This window comes from Otolemur garnettii, unplaced genomic scaffold, assembly GCF_000181295.1.
Source record: "Otolemur garnettii isolate 467f Iridium unplaced genomic scaffold, OtoGar3 scaffold00010, whole genome shotgun sequence".
Classification (NCBI taxonomy): Eukaryota; Metazoa; Chordata; class Mammalia; order Primates; family Galagidae; genus Otolemur; species Otolemur garnettii.
This window is the reverse complement of record NW_003852405.1, coordinates 2,466,690-2,493,564: the sequence shown is the minus strand read 5'-3', so window position 1 is coordinate 2,493,564 and position 26,875 is coordinate 2,466,690. Positions and strand designations below refer to the sequence as shown.

The 26,875-nt window shown below is 41.4% G+C and overlaps 2 protein-coding genes across 4 annotated transcripts in view; both read right to left on the bottom strand.

The window, feature by feature from the left end:
• CLCC1 (chloride channel CLIC like 1) overlaps positions 1–13,979 on the bottom strand; it is a 37,422-nt gene extending 23,443 nt beyond the window's left edge. For both annotated transcript variants that reach the window (XM_003784083.3, XM_023509913.1), the window contains exon 1: positions 13,873–13,979. The gene's annotated coding sequence lies outside the window, so the exon portion shown is untranslated. The remainder of the gene's footprint in view (positions 1–13,872) is intronic.
• Positions 13,980–20,554: 6,575 nt separating this feature from the next.
• Positions 20,555–26,875, bottom strand: part of WDR47 (WD repeat domain 47) — a 71,839-nt gene continuing 65,518 nt past the window's right edge. For both annotated transcript variants that reach the window (XM_003784081.2, XM_012801743.1), the window contains exons 14-15: positions 23,773–23,991; positions 20,555–21,895 (exon numbers count right to left, since the gene is read on the bottom strand). In XM_003784081.2, coding sequence (XP_003784129.1) covers positions 21,753–21,895; positions 23,773–23,991 — 362 coding nt within the window. In that variant the 3' untranslated portion in view covers positions 20,555–21,752. The remainder of the gene's footprint in view (positions 21,896–23,772; positions 23,992–26,875) is intronic.

Genomic DNA, 26,875 nt, shown 5'->3' with positions numbered 1-26,875 from the left:
AAAAAAAAAAAAAAGAAAAGAAAAGAAAAGAAAATTGATGTCAAAACAGTCCCCCTTGAGTATTCAACAAGATTATTGATCAGTACATGCAAAGGAGGAAACCACACGATGCCTGATAAAGAACCAGTTAAAGACAAAATACAAAAATAAAGACTAAAAATCAACAAGTTAGAAAACAAAAAGAGAGAAGTCTAAAAGGTGGTTTTTTGTAAAGACTAATACAATTGATAAGCCTATAATAGGAACAATGAAGAAAAAGAAAAGACCCCAAAACCAAATACCAAGGATTAAACAGGAGGGAATTATCCAGCAGTGGCAGAAGAGGCAGCAGCAGGTCCTGAGTCTGTGAGAGCAGCAGCGTCAACCCCAAAAGTCAAGAACTGAAAAACACCTCTAAAAGAAACTAAGCTGCTGTCTTGTGAAAGGTGGGAAGAGGGACCAGGTGCCACATTTTGAATCGTCCTGCTCAGAAAAAAAGCTGGGGAAGGCAAGAGTGACAGTGGTGGGATATCAGTAGTGGAAAAAAGCTAAGCTAACAGCTAGGGGCAAGCTAGAGGAGGCCAGCATGAAAAGCAGGTGCAGGAGAGCACAGAGACTCAAGGACAGAGCCTACCCATGGAGTTGCTGGGGGGTGCCAGCCAACTACCACCACCCCACACTCTCCCCTACCAGGCAAGACCCAGTGTCCAGTTCAATTCCTGGTGGGCCTCTACCCTACACAGAGGGAGCAGAGGAAGACGTATGGGAGCTGGGCACCCACGGGATCGCTGGCTGGCCGAGGGCTGGAGGGAGGAGGGTCTGACCTGTGATCTCTTTAGGGAAAGAACCACCAACTTGCAGCTAGGAGCTTCCCTTCCAAAATACAGATGGGTCTGGGCATGAAGTCTAGGGAGCAAGTGACCCAGCTGTTTATCAAATATTAGAGAGAAGGGCTCTGCTAGCCCAAGACCCTAAATTCACTGAAGACTATGAGGGTCTAGAGCCATGTGGCTTTTCGGGGATAGCTGCACAACCAACTTTGGTTCTACTTTCCAGTGTTGGTAACAATCTTCAGCCCAAGCTCTGCCAAACAGATTAAGTAGGCTGTGCCCCCATCATGGACTTTTCAACCTCTATGCACAACCTGGATCACAGAGTCACATCTCCCATATCACTGACAGAGTCAGTTTCCCAAAGCTAGGGTGTAGTGCCCTTGATGGTAGGGTGTTATGCCTGTGGCAGGGGGCACTGCTGACTGCGGCACCCTAACCACCTACACAATGTTCATCCCCAGAATAGGAAAACCAATCCCGATCTTCTTGACAACCTGCCACAAGACACGTTGTGAAATTCAATTTCTAGCCTTGGAGCTTCACATTCAAAAATGGCTGGTTTGGGTTTTTTTTTTTTTTTTTTTTAATACTGGAGTGCCCCCTAGTGTCTCAGGAAAAAAAATTTTAAACACTCAATAAGAACAACGTAACCTACAGTTAAAGAAGAAATTACGCATAACAACAAATTACTGCCATTAAGAAGAATCAGAACAGATCATCACCTACAAGGAAGGACAATGTATTAATAGCTATCTCAGAAGATCCTGAATACAAAGAAATTATGGAAATTCAGATTATTGGATGGCAAAAACAAAAAAGGGAATTGAAGGAGGCCAGGCTCTGTGGCTCATGCCTGTAATCCTAGCACTCTGGGAGGCTGAGGCAGGTGAACTGCTTGAGCTCAGCAGTTCAAGACCAGCCTGAGCCAGAGACAGACTCGTCTCTAAAAACAGCCAGGTATTGTGATGGGTGCCTGTAGTCCCAGCTACTCAGGAGGCTGAGGCAAGAGGATCACTTGAGCCCAAGAGTTTGAGGTTGCTGTAAGCTATGATGCCATAGCACTCTACCAAGGGTGACAGAGTGAGACTCTGTCTCAAAAAATTAAAAAATAGAATTGAAGGAAAAGTGGAAAACCAGCAAAACAAAATTCAAAAATTGACCCAGGAGTTAACAAAAGACAGGACAAAGTCTTCAAGGATTTAGATACCATTAGAAATGATATAAAAGAGCTAAAAGAATTGAAGGAGTTGGCCAGGTGCTGTGGCTCTCTGGGATGGTGAGGCAGATGGATTGCTTGAGATCATGAGTTCAAGACCAGACTAAGCAAGAGCAAGACCCATCTCTGAAAAAAGAAAATAGCCAGGCGTTGTGGTTGGTGCCTGTAGTCCAAGCTACGTGAGAGGCTGAGGCAAGAGAATCATTTTGAGCTCAAGAGTTTGAGGTTGCTGAGAGCTATATCACCTTGGCAATCTACCTAGAGAGACAAAATGAGACTCCATCTATAAAAACAAACAAAAAACTGAAGGAGTCATTCAGAGAATTTTAAAATGTAGCAGTAGATTAAACTATGAAAAAGAAAGAATCTCAAGCTTGAAGACAAGGTTCTTGGGTTAACCCAGTCATTTAAAGAGGCAGAAAAGAAGAGAGTAAAAGCAAAGCAATCCCTTACAGAATTATGGGACTAAACAAAGCATACCAACACACAAATTATAGGTATCTCCAAAGGGGAAGAAGAAAGTCCCAAGCCAGAGGAGAGTGGACTCCTCCCATCTTCAATCTCAAACAAAACAATTGCAAACCTAGAATTCTGTACCCTGCAAAACTAAGTCTCATTTTCATTGGAGAAATCAAATATTTTATGGACAAGCAAATACTCAGGAAATCTGCCACTACAAGACCAGGCCTAGAGGAAGTACTCAGACCTGTACTATACATAGACCAACACAATGAACCACCAGCAAAATAAAAACACCTGGAAACTAAAGAACAAAGCCTTGCTTCCATAATGGCCCAAGTGATATAACAAGGCAACAGTCCTCCACATAACAAGACAAACAGAACTCTACCCTACTCATGGAGTCTCTCAATAAATGTAAATGGCCTGAATTCCTCACTGAAGAGGCACAGACTGGCTATCTAGAAAAAAAGTACAAACTAAGTATTTGCTATCTTCAGGAAACATGTCTAACCCCCAGGGACATATCAAGACTCAGAGTGAAGGGTTAGAAAACAATTATTTCAGGCAAACAGAAACCAAAAGAAACCAATCCTTTGCAAATACAGATACAATGGCTTTAAAACAATAAAAGTAAAGAAAGATAAAGATGGTCATTATATACTGGCCAAGGAAACAATACAACAAAATGACATTTAAATGCTCCCAGATACATAAAATGAACCCTAACCAGTCTGCACAATATATCCTACAATATTACAATAGCCAGGGACTTCAACACCCCACTGACAGAACTGAACAGATCCTCCAAGCAGAAACTAAATAAAGGCTGGATGTGGTGGCTCATGCCTGTAAACACAGCACTCTGGGAGGCAAAGGTGGGAAGACCGCCTGAGCTCAGGAGTTCAAGACCAGCCTGAGCAAGAGCCAAACTCCATCTCTACTAAAAACAGAAAAACTAGCTGGGTGTAGTAGCACATGCCTGTAGTCCCAGCTACTCAGGAGGCTGAGACAAGAGGGTTGCTCAAACCCAAGAGTTTGAGGGTGCTGTGAGGTATGATGATGCCAAGGCACTGTACCCAGGGCAATAGAGCGTGACTGTCTCAAAAAAAAAAAAAAAAAAAGGCACCGCACGTCAACAATCTAACGACTCATATCAAGGAGCCCAAAAAGGAAGAGCAATCTAATCTCAGACACAAAAGAAAAGAAATAACCAAAATCAGATCAGAACTAAACAAAATTTAGAACAAAAGAATCATTCAGAAGATTAATGAAACAAAAAGTCGGTCCTTTGAGAAGATGAACAAAATGAATACACATTTGGCCAGATTAACTACAAACAGAAACACAAGATCTCTAATAAGCTCAATCAGAAATGAAAAAGGAGAAATAACCAATACCACAGAGACACAAAAGATCTTCACTGAATACTACAAAAATCTCTACACTCAGAAATCTGGCAATGTGGAGAAAATGGACAAATTCCTAGAATCACACTACTTCCTTAAACTCAACCAATAAATAAAACTTGTGAATAGACCAATTTCAAGCTGCAAAACTGAAACAATAGCGGGCACCTATATTGCAGAATCTATTCCAAAACATTGAGAAGGAAGGTACCCTCCCCAACTCCTTCTATGAAGCAAATATCACCCAAAATATTGGGTACCAAAACTGGGAAAGAGCACAACAACAACAACAACAAAATCTATAGACCAGATCAATGCAAAAATACTCAATAAAATCCTAGCAAACAGAAGTCAGCTATATAGCAAAAAAATTATCCACCATGATCAAGTAAGTTTCATCCCAAGGATGCAAGGCTGGTGAATTATAAACATAATTCACCACATAAAAGTACAAACAAAGACCATATAATTCTCTCAATAAATGTAGAGCAGTGGTTCTCAACCTTCCTAATGCCGTGGCCCTTTAATACAGTTCCTGTGGGTTGTGACCCACAGGTTAAGAACCACTGATGTAGAGAAATCTTTTGACAAAATTCAGCACCCTTTTGTGGTAAGAACACTCAAAAATATAGGCATCATTCTGGGAGGCTGAGGCAGGTGGACTGCCTAAGCTCACAGGTTTGAGACCAGCCTGAGCAAGTACAAGACCCTGTCTCTAAAAACTAGCCAGGCATTGCACCTGTAGTCCCAGCTACTCATGAGGCTGAGGCAAGAGAATCATTTGAGTCCAAGAGTTTGAGTTTGCTGTGAGCTATGATGCCAGTGCACTCTACTGAGGGTGACAAAATGAAACTCTGTCCCCTCTCCCAAAAAAAAGAATATAGACATAGATGAGTCATTTTTCAAACAGAGAAGCCACCTACAGCAAACCCACAGCCACCATCATACTGAACAGAAAAAAGTTGAAACATTCTCTAGAACAAGGATACCCACTGTCACCACTACTTTTCAACATAGTTCTGGGAGTTCTAGCCAATGTAGCCAAACAAGACAAAGATATCAAGGGTATCCAAATGGGAGCAGAGGTGGTCAATTACTGCTCTTCACCGATATGATCCTATACTTAGAAAAATCCCAAAGACTCAACCACAAGACTCCTCCAAGTGATCAAAAAATACAGCAATGTTTCAGGTTACAAAATTAATGTACACATATCAATAGCCTTCATATACACCAATAACAAGCTGAGAATCAAATAAACACAATACTCTTCACAGTAGCATCAAAAAAATGAAATACCTTGGAATAAATCTAACAAAGAATATGAAGAATCTCAACAGAGAGAATTACAATTCACTGAGAAAAGAAACAGCAGAGAATGTTACAGATGGAAATACATATCATTATCATGCTCATGGCTTGGAAGAATTAAAATTGTTAAAATGCCTATACTACTCAAAACAATCTACAGATTTATAGCCAGGTGCCTATAGTCCCAGCTACTTGGGAGGCTGAGGCAAAAGAATCGCCTAAGCCCAGGTTAGAGGTTGCTGTGAACTGTGATGCCACAGCACTCTACCGAGGTGACAAAGTAAGACTCTGTCTCTAAAAAAAAAAAAAAACCCTACATATTTAAATCAATCTCCAATAAAATACCAATGTCTTTTTTTTTTTTTTTGAGACAGAGTCTTATTTTGTAGCCCCCAATAGAGTGTGCTGGCTTCACAGCTCATAGCAACCTCTTGGGCTCAAGCGATCCTCTTGCCTCAGCCTCCCAAGTAGCTGAGACCACAGGCACCTTCCACAACGCCCAGCTATGTTTAGAGATGGGGGTCTCACTCTAGTTCAGGTTGGTCTCAAACTCGCAAGCTCAGGCGATCTGCCCACCTAAGCCTCTAAAAGTGCTGGGCTTACAGGTGTGAGCCACCATTCCTGGCCTAAAATACCAATGTCTTAAAAAGATAATTGAAAAAATAATTCTATACTTTGTATGGAAACAGGAAAAAATCTCAATTAGCCAATGCAATTCTATGACATAAGAATAAGTCATGAGGCAATCACCTTGCCAGACTTCAGGTTATACAACTCTACAGTGATCAAAACAGCCTGGTGGCTCAGCACCCATAACACAGTGGTTACAGCACCACCCACATACACCGAGGCTAGTGGGTTCGAACCCAGCCCGGGCCAGTTAAACAACAACTGCAACAAAAAAATAGCCAGGCATTGTGGCAGGCACCTGTAGTCCCAGCTACTTGGGAGGCTGAGGTAAGAGATTTGCTTAAGTCCAAGAGTTTGAGGTTGCTGTGAGCTGTGACACCACAGCACTCTACCCAGGGCTACAGCTTGAGACTCTGGCAAAAAAAAAAAAAAACCAGCATGGTATTGACATCAAAATTGAGACACAGATCTCTGTAACAGAATAAAGAATCCAAAGATGAAATCAGTCTTCTATAGCCATCAAGTCTTTGACAAAACCAACCAAAGCATTTACTGGGGAAAAGAATCCCTATAAAATGGTTCTGGGAGAACCAGAAAGCCACATGTAAGAGAATGAAACTGAACCCATACACTCACCACTTACAAAAATTACAGCAAATAGATAAAAGATCTCAATCTAAGACACAAAACAGGCTCAGCGCCAGTAGCTCAGTGTGTAGGGCACCGGCCACATACACTGAGGCTGGCCGGTTTGAGCCTGGCCAGGGCCTGCTAAACAACAATGACAACTGCAACCAAAAAACAGCTGGGCATTATGATGGGCGTCTATAATCCCAGCTACTCAGGAGGCTGAGGCAAGAGAATTGCTGAAGCCCAAGAGTTTGAGGTTGCTGTGAAATGTGATGCCACACCACTCTAGCGAGGGTGACATAATAAACCTGTCTCAAAAAAAACAAAAAAAGACACAAAACAATAAAAACCCTAGAAGATACTGTGGGAAAAACTCTGATCTTATCAGCCTAGGTAAAGAATTTACGAAGAAGATTCACTAGCAATTGCAGTGGCAACAAAAATAAATGGGACCCCATGAAGTCAAAGGTTTTGCACAGGGTGGCACTTGCGGTTCAGTGGGTAGGGCACTGGCCCCATATACAGAGGGTGGAAGATTCAAACCCGGCCCCAGCCAAACTGCAACAAAAAATAGCCAGGTGTTGTGGCAGGCTTCTGTAGTCCTAGCTACTCAGGAGGCTGAGGCAAGATAATCGCCTAAGCCTAGGAGGTGGCGGTTGCTGTGATCTGTGATGCCACAGCACTCTACCAAGGGTGATAAAGTGAGACTGTCTCAAGAAAAACAAAACGTGGCTTGGCGCCTGTAGCTCAAGTGGCTAAGGTGCCAGCCACATGAACCTAAGGTAGTAGGATCGAATTCAGCTTGGACCCGCCAAACAACAATGATGGCTGCAACCAAAAAAAATACCCAGGCGTTGAGGCGGGCGCCTGGGGTCCCAGCTACTTGGGAGGCGGAGGCAGGAGACTCGCTTGAGCCCAGGAATTGGAGGTTGCTGTGAGCTGTGATGCCACAGCACTCTACCCAGGGGGACAGCTTGAGGCTCTGTCTCAAAAAAAAAAAAAAAAAAAAATATATATATATATATATATATATATCTCTAAAAGAAAGAAAAGCAAAACATTTTTGCACTACTAAAGACAATCCCCAAAGCAAAAAGACAACGTTCAGAATGGGTAAAGATATGTGCATGCTACAAATCGGACAAAGGGCAAATAACTAGAGTCTAATGAACGCCAGCCTACCAATAAGAAAAAACAACCCCATTAAAAACTGGGCAAGGGACATGAATAGAAACTTTTCTTATGAGGATGGAAGAATGCCAACAATCACATGAAAAAATGTTCATCATCTCTAATTATCAAAACAACTTTGAGATAGTACCTGACCCCAGTGAGAACAGCCCAAATCACAAGGTCCCCAAACAACCGTTGCGAGCATGGGTGCGGAGAGAAGGGAACACTCATACGCTGTTGGTGAGACTGCTAACTAGTACAGCGTCTTTGGAAAAAAGTATGGAGATTCTTCAAAGAACTGAAAGTAGACCTACCATTTGACCTTGCAATTTCACTACTAGGCATTTACACAAACGGAAAATAAAGACATTTTACTTCAAGGACATTTGCACTAGAATGTTCACAGCCACTCAGTTCACAACTGCAAAGATGTGGGAAAAATCAAGTGCCTATTAACAAGTGAATGGAATAATAAACTAAGGACAGGCTCATGCCTATAATCCTCACAGTCTGGGATTCTGAGGTGAGTGGATTGCTTGAGCTAAAGAGTTTCAGACCAGCCTGAGCAAGGACAAGACTAAGACCTAAAACATTGTTTCTACTAAAAATAGAAAAACTAGGCTCAGTGCCTGTAGCTCAGCACCTAGGGTGCCAGCCACATACACTGGAGGTGGCAGGTTCAAATCCAGCCTGGGCCTGCCCAACAACAACTACATCCAAAGAAAAATAGCCAGGCATTGTGGCGGGCACCTGTAGTCAAGAGAATTGCTTAAGCCCAAGAGTTTGAGGTTGCTATGAGCTATGCCACCATGGCAGTCTACCCAGAGCAAGAGCTTGAGACTTGGTCTCAAAAAAATAAAAAAGAAATAAAAATAGAAAAACTAGCCCAGCACTGTGGCAGGCACCTGTAGTCCCAGATATTTGGGAAGCTGAGGCAAGAGGATCACTTGAGCCAAGAGTTTAAGGTTGCTGGCTCGGCGCCTGTGGCTCAAGCAGCTAAGGCGCCAGCCACATACACCTAAGGTGGTGGGTTCGAATCCAGCCCAGACCCGCCAAACAACAATAATGGCTGCAACCAAAAAAAAAAAAAAAAAATAGCCGGGCGTTGTGGCGGGCGCCTGTGGTCCCAGCTACTTGGGAGGCTGGGGCAGGAGACTCGCTTGAGCCCAGGAGTTTAAGGTTGCTGTGAGCTATGATGCCACAGCCCTCTACTCAGGGCAACAGAGAGAAATTCTGTCTAAAATAAATAAATAAAATTGAATAAAATAAACTTTCATATGTATAGCATGGAATACTATTCATCCCTTTAAAAAAGATGGAAATTTAGCATTCTTTGTAACAACCTGGGTGGATCTGGAAAACACTCTCCTAAGCAAAGTTCTGAAAGACTGGAAAAAACAAGCATCACATGTACTCAATTACCACTCTGAAACTAGAAGATTAACACTCACAGACCCACATGAGAAAATATTTCAATTAAATTCAAGAAGGGGGAAGGGAAGGAGTTTAGTCGCTTCCCATCCAATGGGTACAATGCATGGATATATGGAACACTCCCTGGGTGGAGGACACAACTACAACTTTGAATTTTACCTGCCAAGTGTAAATTATATAACCTAATGGCTTGTGCCCTCATATTCATCTGAAATTAAAAAAAAAAACCAGAATAAACCCATTCATGATTAAAACAAAACTCCTAGTAAACCAGAAATAAAAGAAAATTTTATACCATATAAAGTACTACAGCATGCACCATACTTGGTGGTAAATACTGAAAACTTCTGTGATCAAAAACAAGAAAAGGGAAAGGGCACTGGAAAGCCTGTAAGATCCTGGCAGTGTTCTTTCTTAACCTGAATGGTACTCACATTGGTGTTCACTTCTTAGTAATCCACTGAAGTGAACACTTACATTTTATAATATTTCACATTAAACTAAACATTTTTTTAAATGAGCACCAGACTGAGATATGGTTATGGGGCCTAAAATTCATGTTGAAGTCCTAAGTATCAGTGCCTGTATTTGGAGACAGGGTCTTTAAGAAGATAATTAAGTTAAAATGCAGTCTTTAGGATGGGCCTATCCAATCCAACATGACTGGTGTCCTTACATGAGGAGAACATTTAGACACTGAAGTAGACAACACGAAGATACAGGCCACCTACAGGCCAAGGAGAGCAGCTTCAGAAGAAACCAACTCCATCCTCCAGAACTGTAAATTTGTTGTTTAAGCCATCCATTTTGTAATTCTTCCTTAGGGCAGCCCCAGCAAACTAATACAGAGTTCTTCAGACCTGAAGACTGAAAGTCCACAACCCATACTCCTCATATGCTAAATAAGTATGACCACAATGAGGAAATGTGTGAAGAAAAGTGATGAACACAGGAATTAACCAAATACAGTGATAAATTTAAAAAGCTAATGATAGTAAGAAACAAAGCAACCCCCCATTTTTGCACTAGAATGTAAAAACCAAAATACTAAGATACTTGCCATGCTCTGGAAACACTCAGAAATACTAACTTTATACTTTATTGGGAAAAATTAGAGTTCAGCTAAGTAATAAACCGAGGAAAAGCCAGGTATGGTAACTCATGCTTATAATCTTGGCTCTGAGAGGCCGAGACAAGAGGCCAGGAATTGGAGACTAGAATGGACAACATAAGTCTTTATGGATGGCTTAAACAACAAATTTACAATTCTAGAGGATGGAGTTGGTTTCTTCTGAAGCTGCTCTCCTTGGCCTGTAGGTGGCCTATATCTTCATGTTGTCTACTTCAGTGTCTAAATGTTCTCCTCATATAAGGACATCTCCTCTCTACAAAAAATGTAAAAATCTGCTGGGTGTGGCTACGCACACCTTCTTAGCTACTGGGGGGAGGGAGCTTAAGGCAGGAGGATCTCTTAAGCCAAAGAGTTCAAAGCTGCAATGAGCTATAATCACACCATTGCACTCCACCTGGGCAACAGAGTTAGAGCCTTTCTGAACTAAAAAAAAAAAAAAAAAAAGTGGGAGAGGGGAGGAGAGAGTGAAGACTAATGAGAACAATAGAGGGCAAGCCAAAAAAAATGCTATGTATAGAAACCAAGGAGGAGCTTAATTTCAAAAAAAAAAAAAGGTAATCATATTAAATACCTTAGAGAGGCTAAAAAGAATAAAGTCTAAAAAAAAGCCATTGGACTGGTTAGTTGGCCATTTATGACCTGACTTTCATAGAATAGGCAAAAGGAAAAAATTAATTCAAAGTGGTTAAAAAGTAGGTGACAATTCCAGCAGTTCTCAACCTATAGGCCGTGGCATTAGGAAGGTTGAGAACCACTGAGCCATACTGATAAGGCTAATAAAAACCCTTTGCAACTGTGTAGAAGTGAGCTGACACCTGGTCGGTCTTCATTCTCCTTTTCCCCTCTATTAAAGTCTTTCCGTGTGTGTGTGTGTGTGTGTACACACAAGCGCGCGTGTGGGAGGGGTTAGGTGACAAAGGCAGAATATAAACTGAAAAGAGGCTCCAAGTAGATGGAAGTGTATGAAATTAAGACTATAGGAAAGGTTCATAGGCAACAAGATTATACACTTCTTCCTAAATAGAAATGAATGAGGGATAAAGAAAAAAGGTCTGAAGTAAAAAGAAAAGAAGCTGACATAACTCATGTTACGATATCAAGTGGACAGAGAAATACTCCATTAGAAATGTCACTGTATGTGGGAAGAACGAGATGGGAGAATGGGGATTTAGAAAAAAGAACTACAGGGAACATTATACAAAGAGAGGTGAGAGAAGCCTGTGACACTCACAAAGTCAGACTACTGGCACCTTTGTTACTTTCTCCAATAATGATCAGCAGATCAGAGACCTGACCAAAGCTGGAGATTAACCAGTAGAAATTAAAGACCAGATGGTGAGAGAATAGTAGAATCAGCTGGAAATTCAAGCCTCCCTACCAGATACCTATGGTCTCTGATTTAAGGTTGGAATTCCTTGTGAAATCTTACAACTGATTTCACACTTGGTCAAAACAAAGCTGTATCTATATCTACTTGATAGCGCACACTTGTATTCCTACCACTCAAGAGGTGGGAGGATCTCCTGAGCTCAGGAGTTTGACACCAGCAAGACTCCATCTCTGCTAAAAATGGAAAAAATGAGCCAGGTGTCATGGGCACCAGTAGTCCCAGCTACTCAAAAGGTTGAGGCAGGAGGATCACTTGATCCCAGGAGTGTGAGGTTGCTATGAGCTAGGCTGCACCTAGCCTGGGCAAGATTGAGACTGTCCCCCCCAAAAAAAAAAATTAAACCTGAAGCCAATAGATGATCTAATGTACACCCACATAAGAGAAAAATTCGAGGCTGGGCGCCTATGGCTCAAGCGGCTAAGGCACCAGCCACATACACCTAAGGTGGAAGGTTCGAATCCCCAGCCCGGGCCCGCCAAACAACAACGATGGCTGCAACCAAAAAATGGCCAGGCATTGTGGCAGGCGCCTGTAGTCCCAGCTACTTGGGAGGCTGAGGCAGGAGACTCACTTGAGCCCAGGAGTTGGAGGTTGCTGTGAACGTGATGCCATGGCACTCTACCTAGGGGGATAGCTTGAGGCTCCGTCTCAAAAAAAAAAAAAAAAAAAAAAAAAAACAGAAAAATTCGAATCAATTCAAAGTGGAGGAGGTAGGGGAACCAGGCAGGTGGGGAAACCAGAGGAGTGGGAGAATGGAGGGAGGAGGAGGATGGGGAGTTAAGGTGTATGGCACACCTCTTGGGGGTGGGACACAATTATAAGAGGGACTTTACCTAACAAATACAAACAGGGTAACCTAATTCTCTGTACCCTCAACGAACCTAAACAAATAAAAATAAAAAATAAACCTACTGGGAAGCTTGTTTAAAAAAACAGATTTTGATTAAGGTGGGTCTGAGACTTTGCACTTCTAACGAACTCCTCGAGATACCACAGACCTGACGCCCACACATCACACTCTAAGGGGCAATGTGACCATTCTATATTAGTTTAATTTAATGGAGACACCTAAGTCATTCTAATACTTGTTAGTGGGTCCTACTCTCTCCCCCACTTGCTATTTTTACCACTTCTCATCTGCCTCAGGGTTTGGTACTAGTAATAGCTAAATACTAATAGCTAATATTTTGTTATTATGCCAAGTACTGTTACATGTATTCATTTAATCCTCAAAAAAAGTCAAGAAAGTTATACTTATTATCTTCATTTTATAGATTAGAAAAACAAGTAACTTTCCCAAGGACAGTAGGCTAGTTAAGTGGTAGAACCCAGAATGACTACCGAAATTGCCTCTCCAGGGCAAAAGTGCTATTGGCTTCTCAGAGAGGATAGGGTCTCTGGATGGAGAGGACTGCTGGATCCACGTCTCCATACAGCAGGAAATAGGGAGAATGAGTTGTTACAGGAGCTACCAGAGAGCTATCAGAAAATATAGTTCTCCAGGGAGACTGAGTGGAAATTGGCACAAAAGAAAAGTTTTTGATTTCAACAAATTTACAACGTGTAATGGGAAAGGCAAGACTAACTTGTTTAGAAAAGTCAATTTCACTAATAGTCTACAAGTATCACGGCAAAAAAAGTCAGGTGTTTTTAAATTTAAGTAGCGTGTCTGTGTAGTTTCTGGGCAGAGAATTTGCATTTCTAAGAAGTTCCCAGATGACGATGAAGCTAACCTGGGAACCACACTTTCACAATCACTGACATACAGAAAACCTGAGTTGTTTTCCGTTACCCAGTTATAAACATACAGACTATGGCATCTCTAACTTTTTACACTCAGATTTGGGTTTTTTTTTTAATTCATAGATTTAGACTTTTAAACAATTACTACTAAATCTGAGCTATTCTGCTGACAGTATTTGTTCAAATTATGCTTAAAGTTTTCAGAGATTACTTGAAGCCAACGAAATCCACAGTTCCTTCGGGTCTCGCTTTGCACTAGCTGTGCCTTTTCCTTAGGCCGCTCTTGGAGCCAAGTAACATCACAGCATTCCGCCGCGGCAGGCGAAGGACCGCCACCGGGCGCAGGAGCTCAGGGACCGGGGCTTGGCCCCAGGGAAGCGAACAGCCGCGAAGTCACCCCCTGGCGCGAGCGCGGCCCCAGCCCAGGGTAGCGCCTGTGGCCTCCCGCGTCCGCGCCACCCGCCCCCGGGACCCGCCGGGCCGAATCTGCAGCCCTGCCCTCCGCGCAAACACACACGACCGTGCAGACTCACGTCCTGGTCGCCTGCCCGTCTCTCCAGAAAGGTACCCGCCCGGGCCGGCAGGAGAAGATGGCGAGCCGCCTGCCGCAGCGGCCGAGCGTTTTAACGCGCGCCGGGCTCGTGCGCGTCCTTATCGATTCTCTCGGCAGGTGGCTGGACGTCCCTCCCGCGCGTGCCGCTCATTGGCCCCGCCCAGGAGGCGGGGCTGGCCCTGCTGGCCGGTTTCACTCCCGGGGTTTTCTTTCACTTTTTGCTGAGCAAGCTATGCTTAGGAAGTCTTACGTAGGATCCAAATACATGAAATGGATACGAAACCAATGTTCTTCTTATTAATTTATTTCATAAGTTTGAATAACATATGCAATAAAACCGGAGAAGTCTATTGTCAGCTTAAGTTTTAAAAAGGGGATAATGACAAACGTAGTCCTATTTGGGTGCGGGACCGGGAGGTTTGCGTACTCCGTGCGTTGAGGGTAGTTGGAAATAGTCAGTTTTATTTTGTCTTTGTCTTTAACGGCTAGACTTGCAATATTAGGAAGCTTTCCAAAGAGGAAATGACGAGTTTTTCTAGAGACATACACGAACGTAAGTTAATTGGCAACAAATTAAAAGGTGTGTTAAAATTTGGTATACAGGGCCAGGGCGGTGGCTCACATCTGTAATCTTAGCATTCTGGGAGGCTGAGGCGGCTGAATCGCCTAGCTCAGGAGCTCAAGAAACCAGCCTGAGCAAAAGGGAGACCTGTCTCTACTAAAAATAGAAAAATAGAAAGTTTACTGGGCTTTCTGGCTGGTGCCTGTAGTTCCTGTTACTGGGGAAGCTAAGGCAAGGGGATTGCTTGAGCCTGAGTCTGAGGTTGCCATGAACTAGGATCCCAGGGGAGTAAAGGCTCTGTACCTGTAGTTCAGTGGTTAGGGCGCCCGCCACGTACACCAGGGCTGGTGGGTTCGAACCCGGCTTGGGCCTACTAAACAAACCAACAACAACAACAACAACAAAAAATAGCTGGGCGTTGTGGCGGCACCTATAGTCTCAGCTACTCGGGAGGCAGAGTCAAGAGAATCACACTGCACTCTACAGAGGGTGACAAAGTGAGACTTTGTCTCAAAAAATAAAATAGAGTAAAATAATAAAATACATGTGTCAAAATTTACCATCTTAGTCATTTTTTTAGGGGTACAATCCAGTAGCATTAACTACATCTACACTGTTAATGCCACCGTCACCATCAACCATCTGATACAGGTTTCCCTGGTTCAGAGCTGGACAGGGATCCCCGTTTTCTAGGCCTGGGCAAGCAGATTTTTTTTTTTTCCAAACCACACTCTCTAGATAAGCAAGATAGGAGAAAAGCAACTTAACCAGTGTTCTATCTTGGTGACTCCCCCTGGAGTGTAAAATACACACCCTGCTGCTCTGCCTGGGACCACATTCATTATTTAATACATTCCATCACCAATCAACATAGGCAGGATGTTTTCTAGCCAAGTATGACATACACTTCCCAACATACCCTCTGGCAGGCAGTATATGAATCTCTAGAGCAGTGGTTCTAGACTTTCCTAATGCTGCGACCCTTTAATACAGTTCCTCATATTGTGGTGACCCCCAACCATAAAATTATTTTCACTGCTACTTATGAGGAACTGTACTAAAGAGTCACAGCATTAGGAAGGTTGAGAATCACTGCTCTAGACAAAAGACCTCAGGGGTGTCCACTTGGGAATTCCCCCCCTTCCTGCTAGAGGTATCATTCCCTTCTAAGTCCTTCTCTGTAAAATAAACTTTTTCCTCTCACTTACTAGTATGGTCTGGGGTTTCATTCTTGAATCATCAGGCCAAGAACCCCCTGCAAAGAGAAAAATAGCTGGTAACACATCTACAGAACTCTTTTCATCTTGCAAAACTGAAATTCTTTACCCATTAAACAATAGGGCAGTCTCACTCTGTGCCCTGGGTAGAGTGCCCCATTCCCCTCCTTCGCGGCAATTCTTTATGTCTCTAGGTACCTCATGCAAATGGAATCATATTGTGTTTGTGTGTGACTGATGTATTTCACTTGACATCAGGTCTTCAAGGTTCATCCTTGTTGTAAATCCATGTCAGAATTTCCTTTTCAAGGCCAAGTAGTATTCCATTGTATATATGTACATATAGACCACAATTTGTTTACTCATTCATCTGTCAGCTGTCATAGATTGTTCTGACAGTTTGGGCTACTGTGAAATAATGCTGCTATGTACATGCATGTACAAATATCTATTCTTTTCCCTGTTTTCAATTCGTTTCGGAATATACCCAGAAGTGGAACTGCTGGATCATATGGTTATTATATTTTTAATTTTTGGAGGAACTGCCGTGCTGTTTTTCATAATGGCTGCACCATTTTATATGTCCAACCACAGTACAGGAGAGTTCAATTTCCCCACATCCTCACCGTTTACTGCTTTTTGATAGTAGCCATCCTTATGAGTGGGAGGTGGCATCTCGTGGTTTTGATTTGCATTTCCCTAATGACTAGTGATGTTGGACATCTTCTCGTGGGCTTATTGACCATGCCATTTTTATATATTCTTTGCAGAAATGTCTATTCAAGTCCTTTGCCCATTTTATGATGGGCTTTACTATTTTTTTAACATTTTAATCAGTATGGGTACATAATAGTTGTATATATTTATAGAGGCCATGTGATGTTTTGCTACAGGCATAGACTGTGTTACAATCAAATCAGGGTGATTGGGACATACGTCACCTTATGCATTTATCATTTGTGTTAGGAATATTCTAATTGATGGAATCAAGCAGTTATTTCAGTTATTTCAGTTATTTCATAGTATATTATAACTTGTTGACTATAGTCATTTTGTTGTGCTATCAGATACTGTTCATTCTAACCATATTTTTGCATCCATTAACCATCCCCACTTTATCCCCCCTCCCTGCTATTCTTCCCAGCCTCTGGTAACTGTAAGTCTACTATCTGTTTTCATGAGATCAATTATTTTAATATGTAGTATTTAGCTCCCACATATGAGTGAGAAAATGCGAGATTTGTCTTTCTGTGCTTGACTGATTCCACTTAACATAATGTCCTCCATTTCCGTCCATACTTTTGCCAAGGACAGGATTCCATTCTGTTTTACAGCTGAATGATACTCCATTATGTATATGTACCACAATTTCTTTATCCATTCATCTTTTGATGGACATTCAAGTTGATTTCAAATCTTGGTTATTGTAAATAGTGCTATAATAAACATGGGAGTGCAGACATCTTTTCCATATACTGATTTCCTTTCTTTTGGTTATAAACTTAGAAGTAGGATTGCTAGGTCATATGGTGGTTCTAGTTTTAGTTTTTTGAGGAAGCTCCATACTGTTCTCCATAGTGCTTATACTAATTGACATTCCCACCAACACTATCTGAGGGGACCCCTTTCTCCACAACCTTACCTGCATTGCCTGTGTTTTTGACAAAAACCAGGAGATGGTAAATATCTCGTTTCTCTGATGACTAAAAATGTTAACCATTTTTTCTTTTTCTTTTTTTTGAGACAGAGTCTACCTTTGTTGCCATGGGTAGCGTGTCACAGGGTCATAGCTCACAGAAACCTCAAATTCTTGGGCTGCAAGTGATCCTCTTGCCTCAGCCTCCCAAGTAGCTAAAACTCCAGGTCCCTGCCGCAACACCTGGATGTTTTTAGAGACAGGGTCTTGCTCTTTCTCAGGTTGGTCTCAAACTCCTAAGCTCAAGCAATCTACCCACCTTGGCCTCCCAGAGAGCTAGGATTACAGGCTTCAGCCACTGCACCTGGCCCTCATATGCTTGTTGACCCTTGATATGTCTTCTTTTAAGAAACATTTATTCAGATATTTCGCCCATTTTTTAATCAGATTATTTTTTCCCTAATACGTTGTTTGAGCTCCTTGTATGTTCTAGTTATTGATCCTTTTCAGATGGGTACATTGCAAATATTTTCTTTCATTCTGTGGAATGTCTCTTCGCTTTGTTGGTTGTGTCCATCTATGCTATGCAGATGATTTTTACCTTGATGTGATCTCATTTGTCCAATTTTCCTTTGGCTATCTATACTTCTGAAGTATTGCTCATGAAATCTTGCCCAGGACAATGTCATGGAATGCTTCCCCAGTGTTTTCTCTTAGTAGTTTCATCATTTCAGCTCTTAGGTGTAATCTATTTTGATTTAGTTTTTGCATATGGCGAGAGATAGGGATCTATTTTCATTCTTCTGCATATAGATATCCAGTGTACTCAGCACCATTTGTTGAAGATACCATCTTTTCCCAACTGTATGTTCTTGGCACCTTTGTCGGAAATAAGTTCGCTAAAGATGTGTGGATTTATTTCTGGATCCTCTCTTCTGTTCCATTAGTCTATGTGTCTGTTTTTATGCTAGTACCATGAATGTTTTGGTTAGTACACCTCTGTAGTACAATTTGAAGTCAGATAATGTGATTCCTTCAGTTTCGTTCTTTTTGTTCAGGATGGTTTTGGCTATTCTGGGTGTTTTGTCTTTCCTTACAAATTTTAGGGTTTTTTTTTCTATTTCTGTGAACATCACTATTATTTTGATGGGGATTGCATTGAATCTGTAAATTGCTTTGGGTAGTATGGACTTTTTAATCATATAGATTCATGAGCATGAAAAATCTTTTTTTTTTTTTTGAGACAGAGTCTCATTTTGTCACCCTTGGTAGAGTGCCGCAGCGTCATAGCTAACAGCACCTCAAACTCCTGGGCTTTAGTGATTCTCTTGCCTCAGCCTCCCAAGTAGCTGGGACTACAGACATCCACCACAATGCTCGGCTATTTTTAAAGATGAGGTCTTGCTCTGGCTCAGGCTGGTTTCAAACCTGTGAGCTCAGACAATACACACGCCTCAGCCTCCCAAGTGCTGGGTTTACAGGAGTGAGTCACCGCACTTGGCTGTTTCGAGTTTTTTAATATCCTTTTTCTTTCTGAGGAAGAGGTCTTGCTCTGTCACTCAGACTAGAGCCCAGTGGTGTAATGCCCTGGCTCCATTTTGTACATAAAGCCAGTCCTTTAAAATGACCCATGAACTAAGAAGAACATGTATTGTGCAGCTGTTGGATGAAATGTCCTGTAAATATCTATAAGGCCCATCTGGTCTATAATGCAGATTAAGTGCAAAGTTTTTGTTGATTGTATGTCTAGATGATCTGTCCAATGCTTAAATTTTTTTTTTTTTTTTTGAGACAGAGCCTCAAGCTGTCCCCCTGGGTAGAGTGCCGTGGCATTACAGCTCACAGCAACCTCCAACTCTTGGGCTCAAGCGAGTCTCCTGCCTCCGCCTCCCAAGTAGCTGGGACCACAGGCGCCCCCCACAACGCCCGGCTAATTTTTGGTTGCAGCCATCATTGTTGTTTGGCGGGTCCGGGCTGGGGATTCGAACCCACCACCTTAGGTGTACGTGGCTGGTGCCTTAGCCGGTTGAGCTATAGGCGCCGAGCCCCAATGCTTAAATTTAACAAAAATGATCTGTTATAATATCTAAAATGTGTGAAATTCAGCATTCAAGTAAACTAGAGGTGAGCTGTGGCCTTTTTTTGTTGTAGAGACAGAGTCTCACTTTATCGTCCTCGGTAGAGTGCTGTAACATCACAGCTCACAGCAACCTCCAGCTCTTGGACTTAGCTGATTCTGTTGCCTGAGCCTCCCAAGTAGCTGGGATTACAGGCACCCACCACAACACCTGGCTATTTTTTTGTTGCAGTTTGGCTGGGGCCAGGTTTGAACCCGCCACCCTCAGTATACGGGGCTGACACCCTAGCCACTGAGCCACAGGCGCCGCCCCCTATTTTTTTTTTTTTTTGCAGTTTTGGGGCTTGGTTTGAACTTGCCACCTCCAGCATATAAGGTCGGCACCCTATTCCTTTGAGCCATAGGTGCCACCCAGCTGCGGCCTATTTTTAGCAGAATCCCCCTCTCCTGCCTAAGAGGTAAGAAAACTATGTACTTATTGAAAACCCACACACTAACTAGATTCTATTTCTTCTATGTTGAAGCACCCAATTCAACATATCTGTAGTCTGAGTTAGAATTTATATATATTGCTAAGCTTTTATTAATCAACTTTCACAATATATTCAGAATAGAAAGTTGTCTGAATCTTGAGTAAAAGAGATAGAAGACACACAAAGAAGAGTTAAAAAGCAAATTAGGAGGGCAGTGCCTGTGGCTCAAAGGAGTAGGGTGCTGGCCCCATATATTGGAGGTGGCGGGTTCAAACCCAGCCCCAGCCAAAAACTGCAAAAAAAAAAAAAGAAAGCAAATTAGCAGAAGAACTTTAGAAAGGAATGTAAGAGGCCAGCTGGTGGTCTATGCCTGTAATCCTAGCACTTTGGGGAAAGGAGGACTGCTCAAGGCCTGGAGTTCAGGGTCTGAGACTTAGTCTACAAAAAGTAAAAAAATTAGCAGAGTGTTGTGGTGCACAGTCCTCCCAGCTACTTGGGAATATGAGACAGGAGGATCACTTGGGCAAAGAGTTTGAGGTTACAGTGAGCTAAAATGATGCCACTGCATTCTAGGCTGAGGAACAGTGAGATTTAAGAAACTGATTATGAGGTTCTTCCACTGGACCACACTTCCTCCAATTAAACTGGAAAAATAGCATACTAAATTGAAAACCCAAAGAGTCTGAGAAAGAAATCGTTTTAAGTGTCAAGAGGTCTTTATTGAAACAATAGCACAGTTACACTTCTAATATCCTTTCTACTTGTTTACAATAGATTAAAAATGCTTGCTACATACAGTGCACAGACAGTTCAATAATTAGAACCAAAACAACTGCATTTGAAATAAATAAAATAGCCTATTTAATAATTTAAAGTAAAATTACTGTACAATATGAAAATAAAGATACATAAATGTTAGAATCTATAATGCTGTAGAAATAAAATCATTACTCTGCATTACACAAAACAGTGCAAGAAAAAAATCCAAATAAGCTTTCAGAGTGCAAAGTTTAAATTTTCCATTTTAAATGATCATGCAGACATAGCATTTCAAGCCATGACAAAGTTTTTAATTTTCGAGAGGAAAAATGCTAGCCAATACATTTACTGTACCATCAAGTGTTGTGTCACATAACGGCTGCAGCTCTGCTTCTACAGTACAGTTTGGAAGGGAGGTATCTTTTGTTGCATTCAAAAAATTGAAAAACAAGTTTCTGAAGCAAACACATTTACCTTTTAGCCTGAAACAAAATTATGTGACAAAATAGTAATCATATCCCTGGATTTAAGAAGAAAAAAAAAATGGCCCATACCCTTAAGGAACTAAGAAGCAATTTTCCATTCATCTTTAAACTCCATAATGATCCTCAGGTGAAAAATAACCATGTAACTTTTGAGTGATATATAAAATTCTGACCTCTAGAAGACAAGTGATGCAATATGGGATTGTGAGAAGAGCAAAAGTAATTTCTGAATACCTATGTTTAATCTGGGTAGAACCTGGTTGCATTACATGTAATAATATAGTTGAAGTTCAATATTTATAGAAAACAGTTTTTTAGGCAGAGACCAAGGAATGCATTCAATACTAAACCGTAAACACATCGTCCACGTTGACTTGGAGTGCACACCAATGACATAAGAGCTCTTGCGCAGACTTTGGCAACGAGACTACATATAGCAGGTCACAGCAGCACGAGCTCACATGGAAGACTGAAAGCACTGCAGAATAACACCACCCAACACCGCCTATCAACAGCACACATGGTAAGAAGGAGCCTTCTCGTGCTAAACCACTTTCCTGGACAGTGTATGTTCTTCAGATTTGTAATTTTTACAATTCAGTAGTCTTAAGTCTCTGTGCTTTCACTGCATAGACTGACTTGGGGTATACTCTATCCGTTGTAAGTCCAGAGGGTTACAGTTCTATCTGCAGAGGACGACAGGAAGGAAAGATCCTGGGTGTGCCATCTGCACTGAATCACTTTGTCCTTGTGCTCCCCTACCACCATGATAGGAAGCTGCTTAGTGAGGTCCCCTAAATTAAAAAAAGAAAACAGATGTTGATTTATAAAACAAGTATATATATAGATATAACAGATTTCCTGTTACTTCAAGACATTATAGCATCAAAAATCCTAAACTACATTGATGCAATACATTGACAGGTTTACACAGGGACAAATTACTGAAAATATATGAATACACACACAAAGCAACATTTGACACAGCTGCCACTCATTGAAACTCAGCTGATTTCTCCCTGATTTCAGTGCCACTTAATCTTGGTCTCCTTTGCTGGTTTCTCTTGTCTTCTTGACTTAAAGTTTCATGAATCCAAGGAGTCAGCATTTAGATTTCTTCTGTTCCCTCTGTATCTAACTTCCTGCGAAATTTCATCTACTACTGCGAGATATATACTTATGATTCACATACATCATCTTCAACCTTGACTTTTTTTTTTTTTTTGAAACAGAGTCTCACTTTGTCACCCTTTGGTAGAGTGCTGTGACATCACAGCTCACAGCAACCTCCAACTCTTGGGCTTAAGTGATTCTCTTGCTTCAGACTCCCAAGTAGCTGGGACTACAGGCGCCCGCCACAATGCCCGGCTTTTTTGTTGCAGTTGTCACTGCTGTTTTTTAGCTGGCCCAGGCCAGGTTCAAACCCGCCACCCTCAGTATATGGAGCCAGTGCCCTACCCATTGAGCCACAGGTGCCACCCAAACCTTGACTTTTTACCTGAGTTGTCCACTAGTATCCAGTCATGTGGTATCTCTTTTGATTACCTGATCATCATCTTAAATTTAGCTTGTCTAAAACCAAACTCTTGATTTTCTTGCCTAAACCTGTTCCTCCCCTTACCTATCTTCCCTATCTCTCAACCAATGGCGCCATCTGGTTGTTCATGCCAAAAACCTAGGAATCATCACTGATTCCTTTTTCCACCATTCCCAAAATCTAATCAAAATTAAACTATATCCCTGACTGAGTCATTTCTTACTACCTTCACCTCTATTACATAGTCCAAGCCACCATCATCTCTCACCCGGACTATTCCAATAGACTCCTCCAATCCCCCTATAGAACTCAAAATTATTTAAAGATATATTTCAGACCATTTCATTCCCTGCTTAAAATTGTCCCAAGGATCCTGTTATACTTTTTTAAATGCCTGCAACTCGTCAATCATAACTGGTTCACTAACTTCGAGCCACATTGGCTTCTTCCAGTGTCATGAACATGCCAAGTGTATTGCTATGTCAGCATCTTTATATTTGTTATATTCTTCTCTTAGGGTCTTGGCCGGGCTTGTTCCTTCTCTTCTTTCAGGTTTCAATGCAAATAGCATTTCCTTGAAGAGACCTATTCTATCCTATCGACAATAACCTTCCCCTACCCACCTAGTCACTATCTCTTATCACGCTAATTTTTGAAATAGCACTTACCAATACCTAAAAGTATATTATTTATTGATCTACTTTTTATTGATTAAAATATAACCTCCGATCAAGAAGGGAGTCTTACTCATTTGTCCTACTTGGAACATAGTAAATATTTGCTTAGTGAATGTTTAAAAATAAAACTAGATAGTAAAAACCTCATTACACAGATAATTACTAATGATTATTTTAAAGTAGAGCTAGTAAGAGTACATAAATCTATCATTTATCTCGCAATAGAGTATGAAAGAACTGTAGTAAGTTTTTTTTAAATGTTAAAAACAGTAAGACTAGCCAACATTTGTTTAATAATTTGCTATAATTCATTTTAATATAATCTCAGCAATCTCAGTAAATAATAAAAAATTAAGATTTGGAAATACTGTACAGTCAATTACATAAGATTAACAAAAATAAAGGTCTCAAATAGAACAGGAGAGTAAAAACAAAGAGAAAAGTCAGTCTTAATCACCTTGTAGGTCTGTCACTTTTATTTTCATATCATAAGAGCCTGTTAGCAAGTAGTGAGCTCCAGGGGAGAAGCGGACAGAGCGAACATCACTGGAATGAGGGTGGTAGCTTTGTACCATTCTTCCTCCTCTTATGTCATACAACATACAGCTAGAATCTTCTTGACCTGTGGCTAAAAGACGGCCGCTGGGATCCACAGCTACAGATGCCACTGCACTGCCTATAGTGGGTGGAATAAGAATTTAAATGTAAAAAATCAATATGCCTAAATTGCAACATAACTGTGTTCAATTAAAGCTATACTAATGATTTAATGTAGCTTATCAATACTGTTCAGTTATAGAAAATCCAAATTAGGGGCGGCGCCTATGGCTCAAAGGAGTAGGGCGCTGGCCCCATATGCCAGAGGTGGCGAGTTCAAACCCAGCCCCAGCCAAAAACTGCCAAAAAAGAAAATCCAAATTAATAATCAACCAATAAACTCTTATCTTTTTTTTTTCTTTTTCCTGTAATTTGTTTTTGAAAATCTATTGCCTTTTTGAGGGGCAAGGCGGAGGTGGTGGGTTCAAACCCAGCTCCGGCCAAAAACTGAAAAAAAAAAAAAAGTTTTATTCCTTCTTTCCTTGACCTTTTCAAATTGGGCAACAATGTATTCTATAAAAGAGAATGTAGTTCCCCCAAATGTATTTTAAAAGAACAGTGTAAGAAATATCCTAAAGCCACATATGATTACTACCAGTAGGATCAAAACATAAGCTGTAAGCTGTTAGTCCAAAAGTTAAAGTCCAATTCTAGACTATTTATTCTCAATGAGGGTAATAAATTGCTTCGATCAGGTACAGTATCAATGGGGCAATTATACCCCTAACAAGGCACAAAATGGTTCTTACAGGTGAAAAATCCTTTAACATTAACAAAGGTTTATGGGCCCTCCAAAGCTCAACCCTATTCAACTAAATCTTATTCTTTAGTATTTAGTTTCTCTTATTAGGAAAAATTTTAATTTTTCTCCTTAAGGGAGGGCACAATTATGAGAATTAGGTTGAATAACATTGCTGTAGACCAAAGCAGTATGGAAAAACTTAACAAAAATATGGGACAGTGCCAGGCACAATGGCTCATGCCTATAATCCTAACACTCTGGGAGGCCCAGGTAGGTGGATGGCCTGAGCTCAGGAGTTCCAAGAACAGCGTGAGCAAGACGTGGTCTCTAAAAATAGGTGGGCATTGTGGTGGGTGCCTGTAGTCCCAGCTACTTGGGAGGCTGAGGCAAGAGAATTGCGTGAGCCCAACAGTTTGAGATTGCTATAAGCTATGATATCACAGCACTCTACCAAGGGCATCAAAGTGAGACTCTTGTCTCAAAAAAAAAAAAGAAGAAAGAAAGAAAAGGAACATACATTAGATCTTGAAAAACAGTAAATAGTATAAGAATATGGGTATTTACACACATAAAAACACACACACGTCATTTTTATTTTTTATTTTTTGGCAGTTTTTTTGGCTGGGGCCAAGTTTGAACCCGCCACCTCCATATGGGGCTGGCGCCCTACTCCTTTGAGCCACAGGTGCCACCTTCATGTCATTAAATTTTGACAGAGAAGAGGGCTATTATATAATAAGCAGGAAGAATTACATAACAAAGTGTTTAGAGGAAAAGTACCAAACAGCTTAAGGGGCGATCAGTCTGGCTGGAGCTACTTATTTTATTTTATTTTATTTTTATTTTTATTTTTTTTTTAGAGACAGAGTCTCACTTTGTTGCCCTGGGTAGAGTGCCCTGGCATCACAACTCACAGCAACCTCCAACTCTTAGGCTTAGGCAATTCTCTTGCCTCAGCCTCCCGAGTAGCTGGGACCAGAGGCACTTGCCACAATGCCTGGCTATTTTCTGTTGCAGTTTGGCCAGGGCCAGGTTTGAACCCACCCCTCTCGGTATATGGAGCCAGCGCCCTACTCACTGAGCCACAGGCCCAGTCCTTTTTTTTGAGATAGAGTTTTATTATGTTGCCCTCGGTAGAGTGCTGTGACATCACTGCTCACGGCAACCTCAAACTCTTCGGCTCAAGCAATTCTCTTGCTTCAGCCTCCCAAGTAGCTGGGACTATAGGCACCCACCACAACCCCCAGATATTTTTTTGTTGTAGTTATCCTTGTTATTTAGCAGGCCCAGGCTGGGTTTGAACCCACCAACCCTGGTGTATGTGGCTAGCACCCTAACCACTGAGCTGTGAGCATCAAGCTGAGCTACTGAGTTTAACAAAAGCAAGTTAACGTAAAAGACAACTTGAAGTTAAGACTTGTAAGTCAGGTTAGGGCCACACCACCAAGCACCTTAAATCTCAAACTGTAGAGTTCGAACTTGCTCTTAGAGACAGTGAAGCATCGCTTCAGTTTTCTGCAAGAGAATTACATGATCCAAGCAGTATTTTTGGGTAGATTAATCTAAGGGAAAATGCATATCAAATTAAAATGGAGAACAGAGAGGCCACTGGAAAACAAGACAGATTTCAGGAAAAAGAAAACTGAATACATAATCAATAGTCTTGGCCATTAACTGCCTGAGTAGGGACCAAAAAAGGAAGTAGTAAAAATAAGTCTAAGGTTTCAAATTTTGCATAAGCAAAGAAAAGAACTATTATCAAAAATAAGGAAGATGGGAAAAGAACGGATTCATAGGAGAAAAACACTGAATTTAGTTTTACACATACAAAGTTTATTCTGCCAAGAAAAATCCAGGTTTGTTTATTGGATAAATTACTAGTCCCTTAAGACTAGGCATGACAGTAGGTGCTAAATTTACACTGGAAAATAAATATGATTGCTGACTTAGTGAAACTTAAAATATACAGGAGGAGATTTTACAAGTAAACAAATACATAATTTTATTTATTTATTTTTTAGAGGCAGAGTCTTACTTTATCATCCTTGGTGGAGTGCTAGGGCATCACAGCTCACAGCAACCTCCAACTCCTGGGCTTAGGCAATTCTCTTGCCTCAGCCTCCCATGTAGCTGGGACTACGGGCACCTGCCACAATGCCCAGCTATTTTTTTGTTGTTGCAGTTGTTGTCATTTAGCAGGCTGGGCCAGGTTTGAGGCCGG